At 37.6% G+C, this 10,297-nt stretch overlaps 3 protein-coding genes across 4 annotated transcripts; 2 read left to right on the top strand and 1 right to left on the bottom strand.

Moving 5' to 3' along the window:
• On the top strand, nucleotides 468-5,194 carry LOC107604820 (4-alpha-glucanotransferase, chloroplastic/amyloplastic). 2 transcript variants are annotated; one of them, XM_021104770.1, is made up of 16 exons: nucleotides 468-962; nucleotides 1,038-1,100; nucleotides 1,270-1,358; nucleotides 1,449-1,509; nucleotides 1,644-1,722; nucleotides 2,253-2,389; nucleotides 2,503-2,661; nucleotides 2,763-2,839; nucleotides 3,196-3,335; nucleotides 3,416-3,423; nucleotides 3,524-3,598; nucleotides 3,757-3,829; nucleotides 3,945-4,033; nucleotides 4,326-4,370; nucleotides 4,457-4,609; nucleotides 4,732-5,194. In XM_021104770.1, exons 1-16 carry the CDS (start codon nucleotides 612-614, stop codon nucleotides 4,834-4,836), a joined length of 1,704 nt encoding a protein of 567 aa, XP_020960429.1. In that variant the 5' UTR covers nucleotides 468-611; the 3' UTR covers nucleotides 4,837-5,194. The 2 variants fall into 2 exon arrangements, with proteins under 2 accessions (XP_020960429.1, XP_016162005.1); XM_016306519.2 differs by having other exon boundaries at nucleotides 469-962; nucleotides 3,416-3,447.
• On the top strand, nucleotides 6,618-8,147 carry LOC107604821 (F-box/kelch-repeat protein SKIP6). The gene has a single exon (XM_016306520.2). It carries the CDS (start codon nucleotides 6,766-6,768, stop codon nucleotides 7,879-7,881), a length of 1,116 nt encoding a protein of 371 aa, XP_016162006.1. The 5' UTR covers nucleotides 6,618-6,765; the 3' UTR covers nucleotides 7,882-8,147.
• On the bottom strand, nucleotides 8,493-9,539 carry LOC107647253 (shikimate kinase, chloroplastic-like). Its single transcript, XM_021105613.1, has 5 exons — nucleotides 9,244-9,539; nucleotides 9,082-9,140; nucleotides 8,937-8,991; nucleotides 8,610-8,823; nucleotides 8,493-8,514 (listed from the first exon to the last, which is right to left on the bottom strand). The coding sequence occupies exons 1-5, from the start codon at nucleotides 9,449-9,451 to the stop codon at nucleotides 8,493-8,495; spliced, it is 558 nt and encodes a 185-aa protein (XP_020961272.1). The 5' UTR covers nucleotides 9,452-9,539.

Genomic DNA, 10,297 nt, shown 5'->3' with positions numbered 1-10,297 from the left:
AAAAAAATTCGAATGTTTTTATTATTGTTGTTGTTGATGGTAAAGGGAGTTATAGTGAAGCTTGTACATGAAGAAGAAAATAGTGGTGGTTATAATGGTGGGATGGTTAAGAGTCTTTGTTGTATGGTGCGATTTGGAAAGAGAGTTTTAACACCATCCATACTTAAAACGACGTTGTTCATGGAATTTGAGTGCGAAACCAATATGACGTCGTCTTAGATGTGTCATGTGTGTTAAATAAATGTGTTAGATCAACATTTCAATTATAAAGATTATTGTAGGGGTAATCAAGAGCTATTGCTATAAATGTGAAGGTTTTAATTGAGGTTAAAGAAATGGTAAGAGTTAAATTGAGTATGGAGTTAAATTTCAAGGGCCAAAATAAAATTTAACTCGTAATGTACGAAAATATCCCTGCTTTATTATACAAACTTCTCATAATAAAAAATAAAAAAATAAAAAAATGCTTCGGATCAAACAGTTGAGTTGTGTGACGGTGTATCTACACATTGGATGAATGATTTGCTCCATGCAGTCACGATTCCCGTGCTCTCTGCAGCGTCTATTCTTCTTTCTTTCTAATTTCTACTGTCTTCCACTAAAACTCCAAAATGAACATCAACATGGCTCTCACCAATCTCCCATTCTGTTCTCCACCACATCTCCACCGCTGCACCTCACTCACTCTCACTCGCTCCACCACAAAACCCACTCTTTCCGTAACCAATTGCCTCTCCCTCGAAGAACCCTTTACTGCTTCAATATCTAAACTCAGCGTCGGTCAAGATTTGCCGCCAAATTACGGCGATTGGCTTCCCAAACCTGACCTCGATAATCGCAGAAGAGCCGGAATTCTTCTACATCCGACCTCGTTTCGGGGACCGTACGGCATCGGCGATCTCGGCCAAGAGGCATTTCGTTTCATTGATTGGCTCCATCAATCTGGTTGCTCCCTTTGGCAGGTTGCCAAAACGTGATGATTTCTTCTTTTTGTTTGAAAATGATTTCAATCTGAAAATATCTAATTCTTGTTGCAGGTGCTACCACTTGTGCCTCCTGGCAGAAAGGCTAACGAAGAAGGTTCCCCTTACTCCGGCCAGGTTCTATTTTTTAATTTTATTTATTTGTTTTTGTCTCTTTTCGTTTTTGTTTTTAGGTGTAGAGGAGTTGACTGAGATTGAGGGTCAACTCTTTTATTTTGTTTTTTTTTAAGTAATGCTCTTGTGCTGAAAGCTTACCTGCTTTTCTTTTTTTCTTTTTTTTTTTAAGGATGCAAATTGTGGAAACACCTTGCTTATCTCACTGGAGGATCTTGTTAAGGATGGATTATTGGAAAACAATGAGCTTCCAGAACCCATGTGAGATTTACTGCTATGTTTTCACTCCCTTTTCTAGTGTTTCCTGTTTGTTTTTCTTGTTCTTATGGTTATATTCTTAAACGAACGCAGTCATGCTGAGCGGGTGAATTTTTCACTTGTTGCTGACCTTAAGGATCCCTTGATAACTAAAGTAAGATATTCATCACTGCCATTCTTCCCTTTCATCTAATTAAAATAAAATTGTTACATCATGTCTTTAACTTTGGTATAATGAACGCAGTACTTAATGTTTATTTTTCCTTTTATTTTAACCCGTTTTTATAGGCTGCAGAGAGGCTGATTTCAAGTGAAGGGGAACTCAAAACACAGCTTGAGAGTTTTCGCAGGGACCCTAACATATCAAGTAAGAAACCCAGTTAGTTGCACTTCTAATGTTTACATCCCAACATGCCTATGTTAGCTTGTAAAACATTTACTTTGACTTCAAGATGTTTGTCTGCAAACAAAATCTGATTTGAATTAACGTGCTGTAAGATTAGTATCTCTTTGATATCTTGCTTTTCTTTTTTATATTTTATTATTTTTTCTTGTTGGGATTCTTGATCCTGCTACGTTATGCAGTTTCCTCTCTGCTAAGTACATTCTTCAATTCTCAGCAAGGATTTTTCTAGGAAAATATATAAGTATTAAAATTCCAGTCTTGTGATGGATTTCTTTATCCAAAGCTCATGTAAGGACACTTGTCTTAGATATGCACAGTTGTCACACATATTCTATGATCCATTTTCAAGTCTTAGACATGGAAAACTTTGTCAACTCTTTACGAAGTAGATCAGGGATGGGTGGTGTTATTGTTTCCAAGGCGAACAATGATTAAATTTTATCATAGGTTTTTCTCTTGTAATGATGTGATCTCTTCTCCATGTTGTATAGGCTGGCTTGAAGATGCAGCTTATTTTGCTGCTATTGATGATAGTTTAAATACAATCAGCTGGTACAATTGGCCTGAACCTCTAAGAAACCGCCATCTTGCAGCTCTAGAAGAGATTTATCAACAAAAAAGACACTTCGTAAGATCATAATGAATGCTTTCCAGTTATAATTTATAATTAACACTTGATTCATATCTTCCTACTTGTAGCCAGAAGTTGTTTTGCAGAGTCACTTATGCTTTTGAATGCAGATAAATGTGTTTGTTGCTCAACAGTTCTTGTTCCAAAGGCAATGGCAGAAAGTTCGTAACTATGCAGAGAGTAGGGGAATTAGGATAATGGGAGACATGCCCATATATGTTGGTTATCATAGTGCAGATGTTTGGGCAAATAAGAACCAGTTTATACTGGTTAGTTTCTCTAAAAAATCTGACTCTGAAGTTGTCTGATATACATTTTTTCACCCCATTTTCCTCCTTGTGATAATAAAAAATCTCTACTTATCTGGCAGAACAGGAAAGGTTTTCCTCTTTTAGTTAGTGGAGTTCCACCCGATGCATTCAGTGAAACTGGTCAGCTGTGGGGCAGGTTTGATCTTAATCCCAGGATAAATGTTTTGCCATAAATTTACTAGTTGAACCTTTTCCATCTTTTTTAATTTTTTCTCACGAACTTTTTGTTGTTGTTGAAGTTATGTGGCAATTTTAACAACCATTCCCCATGATTATGTTATTTTTGTTCCTCTTCTGTTTCCATAACTCTTTAACCACCTATGACAATATCCTGATTGATTTTTTTTATAAACCTTTTAAAGAAAATTTCCCCATCTTCTCCACCTTTATATTGTAATAATTGCTAACATGTCATAGTACATTGTAAGGCCTCCTTTCTCATTTGGGTATCTGATTTCTTATTTTTTAAAATTTTCATATTTTAATGAGAAGTCCTTTGTATGATTGGAATGCCATGGAGAAAGAAGGATACTCGTGGTGGATACGCCGCATACGCCGTGCACAGAATTTATATGATGAATTTAGGATCGATCACTTTAGAGGACTTGCTGGATTTTGGGCTGTTCCCTCTGGTGAGTCTACACGAAGTTTATTTCAACATTTTACCTGGTGTGATGTGTTTTTTAACATGTGTGTGCTCTATAATGTGCAGAAGCAAAGGTAGCAATGGTTGGAAAGTGGAAGGTCAGATGCTATTATTTTTTTCTATCTATATATATTTGGTCAAACTATAATATGCTCTGTATCATTTGAATGATAGGTAGGACCTGGGATATCCTTCTTTGATGCCATTTTCAGAGCAGTTGGAAGAATTAATATTACAGCAGAAGACTTGGTACATAATATCATAACAAATTCTTAAATGTTTCTATGTTATTTTATAATTTGTCATGAGACGGATGTTGCTTGTCAATCATATATCAGTGAAATAAGTATATGAATCTTTCTAAGGCAAGCCCGTGTAACTTTTCTGGAGTTGTTATTTTATGACAGGGAGTTATCACAGAGGATGTAGTTCAGCTAAGAAAATCCATTGGAGCACCTGGAATGGCAGTCCTCCAGTTTGGTAATTATTAATTGCTTATTTTGTCTACCATCGTTTCTTGTCCTGCAGTCCTGCTCTAAAGTAGTAATTCTAAGTCTCATTTCCTGAATAATTTTATCATCTATTTATTCTCCAGGGTTTGGAAGTGATGCTGCCAACCCACATTTGCCTCATAATCATGAGTGCAATCAAGTTGTATATACAGGGACTCACGATAATGACACAGTAAGAATTTCTTGTCTTACATTTCTTAACACAGCATGTCTCTCTTCATGGGAAGGAGACCTGGGTATACACTTTGAAATATGTAAAAGCTTTGCTGATGCAACTGATAATATAAGATTTGTGATATGGGCACCTATTTTTCTTTAAACTTTATGATAATGATAATGGTGTTTTACCCATTGTGATAGCTACATGATATTGACATATATCTAGTTCCAAATTATTGTATGTCTTCAAATATATTAGCAGTTAACATTAATAAACATTGATAAGAGAATTCTTTCTGCTACAGATCCAAGGTTGGTGGGAAGCTTTGAAGCAAGGAGAAAAATCAAATGTGGGTGCTAAAGCCTGTGTGTAATAGTGAGATGCGAGTTTTTAATCAAGTCGGATGGGGTTCATCGCCTTTATTTCATGTTTCAGGTGATAAATTATCTCTCACTAAGTGAGCCAGATGACATTTCTTGGGAACTAATCAAGACAGCACTGGCTTCTGTTGCTCAAACAACAATAATACCTATGCAAGATGTTCTTGGACTGGGGAGTTCTGCCAGGATGAACATTCCTGCCACTCAGGTAAAAGTTTATTCCGAGTTTTCAGTTTGTTCCAGCAACTAAACTCTACGAAAAAGCGAACCATTTTAGCCTCGAAAAGATATAATAAAATTTATGAAATGTTGATCTTATGACCAATGCAGTTTGGAAACTGGGGTTGGAGGATTGAAAGTTCTGTGAGCTTTGATAGCTTGGAGAGAGAAGCAGCTAGACTTAAGGAGATGCTTTCAATGTACGGCCGATGTTGAATGTTGAATCCTTTTCTGATAGTAAAGTAGAAGAGTTTGCTTGGACACTGCAGCATAGCAGTTGAGAAGTGGAAAATGCTAAACCCTTGATGTTTGTTCCCAAGTTGACAAGTACGGATGTGTTGATCAATGCAAGCCAAGTTCCTGATCAAGAAATTTGAGAATGTTGGATGCTTCTATCAAAATTTGTAATGCGATCTAGCAAGTTCAGGGTCCTTGGCTGTATGTTTTGGTTTGGTGATCTGATGCCATACCTTGAAACGTTTTGGGAAACACAAAGCAGCAGCTACGGCATATCCACAAATGTCTGATGTCATCATGGTGTGGGGCAATTTTCTCAAATTATTGTATGTTTTTATTTTTTATTTTTTTTAAATGATAAAGCCAAGCTCTTGCTCTTGCATTGTTTTGTGAAATAAACCATGTTCATAAAAATAATAAAAAATGACATTTATTATCAACACGAAGTCCATAGGAAATAACTGGCCTAAGATTTTGAGAGTCCTACCTCTTTAATAATGTATAAATAAAACACATACAAGCAGCTATGGCATACCCACAAATTTCTGATGTCATCATGGTTTTATATGTGATAAAAAAAAGTGTCTTTAAAATTTAAAGATAAATTCTATTGCGCTGTTATTAGGCCAGCAATACTTTATGATATAGAGTGTTGGATAGTCAAAGGAGAACACGAATATAAGTTAAGTGTGACAAAAGTGATTTGGATGTGAGAAGAAAATCGATATAATACTCCAATCAAGAGGGTGGATGAGATGGAAGATGGATAAGGAGTGAAAAGTAGAGGAAGGCTTAAAAAGACTATCTAAGGTTGACCAACCTATCAAGGCATTGTATGTTGAGGCGACATCGATCACAATGTAATCAATGCTCAGTGTCTTTGATTTTGCACCCTTTCTAAAAGTGGTATATAAAGAAATGTACCCAAGAGGTCGAATCGCCATATCCCCCAATCTGAAAAGGTTATCTGGATTTGTCTTTAGATCCTTTTGTTCTATAAAAGTTTGCGTTGGCGAGGATCATTGTTATTTCCACGGGATCATTGTGTTCAGGTGTTATCCATTGAGCGTCCTCTTTAGTGAACGAAATGGTGGGCAAGTCGGAGAGTCTGTTGTTTTTCCTAACTCGGTAAATCTCTTTTAAATGACTTTTTCGTGATGATTTTGATATTCCTCCTTCCGCAAATCCTCCATTAATCATATGTATGTGTTTCTCAGGAGTTTGAGGTGGATGTTCTTGTTGTTCCCTTTTTTATCTTTTTTTCTTTTTCTCAAGTAGTTCGACCCATCAGCAAAGTATCTATTTAGTCGACTTTCTCTAACCAACTTTTCTATGATATTCTTTAAATCGTAGCAATCGTTAATAGAATGCCCATAAAATTTGTGATACTCACAATATTCTATTTGATTTTTCGCATTCTTGTGTTTAATTGGACAAGGAGGTAGAAGCTTTTTAGTATGAAAATTTTTTGTCCTATTTCAAATCGTTAGTCTCATTGTAATTTTTTTTGGCCAATTCTATAGTGCCTATCAATTGTTGTCTAACTTTTGCCTAACTTATTTTTTGTGATAAATTTTAAATTTTTAAAATAATTTATTTTTATATCTTTTAAATAAAATATTAATTTTTAATTTTTTTTAATAAATAGATACTATTTTTTAGGCACGGTGACATTCACTTTTTTTTTTCTCTTTCTAAAATTGTTAGTCACTATTTTTTATGACATTAACAACTTATGTACCAGTGTATTATACCAAATTAGTGTAAGATTCATGTATTACACTCCTCCCTTTATAATATCCAAAAAATTAGCCTTTCTCGAAACAGAGAGAGTGACTGACACCCACCAAAACGAGGAAATTCAGCCCCAAATCCGTCTAGGCCCTCTCCCCAGTCCCCCTCGCAACGATGTCGTCGTCGTCGTCGTCGTCGTCCTCCTCCTCCTCCTCCTCCTCCTCCGAATCGGAATCAGAACCTCCGACGGGCATATGCCTGATCCCCTCCCTACCTGATGACGTGGCACTGAACTGCCTAGCACGCATCCCTAGGCCCTACCACCCGGTCCTCTCCCTTGTCTCGAAGCCCATCCACTCCCTTTTCTCCTCCCCTCACTTTTACCACGCCCGCTTTCTTCTTAACTCCACCCAACACCACCTCTACCTCACGCTCCGCTCATGCGCCTCCACCCTCCTCTGGTTCACCCTCCATCGAACCCCGTCCCGCATCCTCCTCGTCCCGTTCCCCTCTCAACCCTCCCCCGCTATCGGCTCTGCCTACGCCGTTCTCGGTTCCACCATCTACGTCATCGGCGGCTCCATTAACGACGTTCCCTCCTCTCACATCTGGCTCCTCGACTGCCGCTTCCACCGATGGCGACGTGGACCCTCCATGCGCGTCGGCCGCGAGTTCGCCGCTACAGGAGTCGTCGACGGAAAGATTTACGTCATCGGAGGCTGCGTCGCCGACAATTGGGCCAGGTCGGCCAACTGGGCGGAGGTTCTTGACCCCGCCTCCGAGAAATGGGAGCGCGTGGCGAGCCCCGCGGAGGTTCGGGAGAAGTGGATGCACGCAAGCGCCGTGGTGGACGGCAAGGTGTACGCCATGGCGGATCGCGGCGGCATCGCGTTGGATCCCCGATGCGGCGCTTGGGAGAGCGTGGGAACGGAGCTGGACCTCGGGTGGCGAGGGAGGGCGTGCGTGGTGGATGATATTCTTTATTGCTACGATTACTTGGGGAAGATTAAAGGGTTCGATGTGAAGAGTGGGGTATGGAAAGAGCTGAAGGGGTTGCATAAGGGGTTGCCTCGGTTTCTGTGTGGTGCTACCATGGCTGATTTGGGTGGGAAGTTGGTTGTGGTGTGGGAGTGTGGTGGTGGGAATGGGAAAGACATGGACATTTGGTGTGCTGAGATTCAAGTTAGCAAGAAGAATGGTGAACTGTGGGGTGAGGTTGATTGGTTCCAGAAGGTTCTTTCTGTTCCCAAAGGCTCTTCTATTGTGCACTGTTCTTCAGTTGCTTTGTGACACTTGATCCAACAAGTGCCATTTACAGCTCCATTGTTGTATGAATAAATGGGGTTTGCTCAAAATAGTATGTGCATTTTACAACTGTATATTGCCTTGTGTATTTTAGGCTTTTAGCACTTTAATAGTTCAACATTCCCTTTGTTTGCGTTATGGATGTGGATGAGTAACTTGTAGATTGAAGGTTGTGTTTGTGAGATAAATCCATGGTGTATTCCACTGTATATGGTACTTTTCTCCATTCTATTTTGTTCCCTTAACTATTAGACAGTAATCCAAAGTTCCAAACATTTCTTAGAAAGTAATTGCTAATCCAAATTCTCAAACAAGAGGAATTATATATTAATATTACCTAAAAGGTTTTAAAAAAGAGTTTTGGTATGGCTAGTATGGATAATTAGTTAAGTATATTATTATTGTTCAAGCTTATGAACCAGTAATAAATTTGTTCATCTCTGGAGAGTGCAGTTAAACATAAAGCGCATATGGACAAGATAATGTTAATTGAACACCAGTGTATGCCAAGTAGAAAAGAATGAATTTAGGGTCACTTTACCACGAGCAGACGCATCTGAAGAAAGCGTACACAAAACTGATATAACCATATCATATTACAATGCACGTGCTTTGCGCCTGTTTATAATGGAACAAAAAATCAAAACTGTATATACTGAATACTTGCTGCTTCCAGTTCCTCTCAAATTATGTAACACTAATCGTGCATGAACATTAAATATGTGCCATGTTGGTGCCGCATTACATCAATTCTTTCCAAACACAAAGGAAAAGCATATTCTCCTGCACTGGAACTATATACATATATTGTTCCCTTGAAATAATTTCTGATCTTAATTACAGTCAGTACCAACCTATCAAAAAACGAATAACAAAGCACTTGTGACAGAATCTTCCCTACAGTTGTCTTTCCAGATCCCATCATTCCTGCAATCTCAAAACCCAGAAATTGAGGACCAGAGTAATTAACAATTATTCTTGGCATCTATATTAATTAATGTGTACAACATAAGCACGAGTATTTCAACCGAAAGACTAACCAACAAGATATATACAGCGTCCACTTAAATACGGTTCCACCTCTTTGGATTTACTCTGAAATTTAAATGATTCAATCAAGTAAGACAATAATGGCATATCCATAACCACACCATAAGAAAGATGAAATGTGTCATACTTTTTTACCTTCAGAATCAACTCTTCACTGAGAGGAGTCTTAAAGCTTTCAGATTTCAATGTTGAAGCTACAAATTTGAAAAAATAAAAAAATAAAAAAATAATGAACACGAAAGTATGATTGCAATAAAAATTATATTAAAAAAGTCATTAATTAATTATCTTAGCAACCTGGAACTTTGTTATAAGAACATGCAATCTTCAAAGGGAGCTTTCTCTGTTGAATCTTCGTCGAAGGCACTGAAACAAAAACCCGAAGCTTCTTATGTTCCATAAAACCACAAGACACGTTAAGAGAACCACTTGGTACTGTTCTTCCACCCTTATCTGAATACACCATGGCTGGAAACTGTAACCTTTGAACAGCTTTAGATTCCATGGCTTCACTTCTACTGAAATGGTTTCAGTCGATATATCAGTGTTATTTTTTTTGGTAACTTATATCAGCGTTAATCCAGAATAAATCAAACAAATACATTTAAAAAAAAAAACTCCGACACTCGATTCACACTGTTTCTATGATTTTGGCTTGAATTCGGTTCTCCATATGAATGTTGAAAACAAAATATATAGAAAATTAAAAAAAAAAAAAAAACAGAGAGAATTTGAAATCTTAAAACTCTGACCTCGTACTTGTTACGTGGACAAAGGCTTTCACGGTTCGGAGGATTCGGGCGCCGAAAAAGAAGGAAAATATTAATGTAATATGAATGAATTGGTGGAATTGAATCAATTGATGACGAAAAAGAATGTGGAAGAGAGATCAAATCATGGTTGATTGAAAACAGAATAGTGTCATACATTATTATTATTATTATTATTATTATTGTGGTCATGTGGTGGATGATTATTAGTGAGACTGTAGAAGAGGATTTAGAATTGGAATTGTTTCACAATCTTTCTGTCAGTGCGAAATTTTCTGTCATTTATATTTTTTTTCTTATGAACAGAAATGGCATTATCAAATGCATGACACACACCACCATACGCACTCATGCAATTATCGCTTCTTCTATTCACCAAAAAGTGAAAAGAAACGGTTGTCTGGTGAAGAATAAAAAGCTGGAGAGGCAAGTAAGGGCCAAAATATGAAAAAGCTGATAAGATTAAACCTTTTTTATTTTTTTGTTATTGAGATAAGATTAAACCTGACATGCGTATGATAGGTAATTAATAGAGAAAAACCCAAATCAGCCCCTAACAATTACCTCGAAAGACAACGAGG

The sequence above is a fragment of the Arachis ipaensis genome, chromosome B06 (genome assembly GCF_000816755.2).
Source record: "Arachis ipaensis cultivar K30076 chromosome B06, Araip1.1, whole genome shotgun sequence".
NCBI lineage: Eukaryota > Viridiplantae > Streptophyta > Magnoliopsida > Fabales > Fabaceae > Arachis > Arachis ipaensis.
This window is presented reverse-complemented; position numbering and strand designations above follow the sequence as displayed.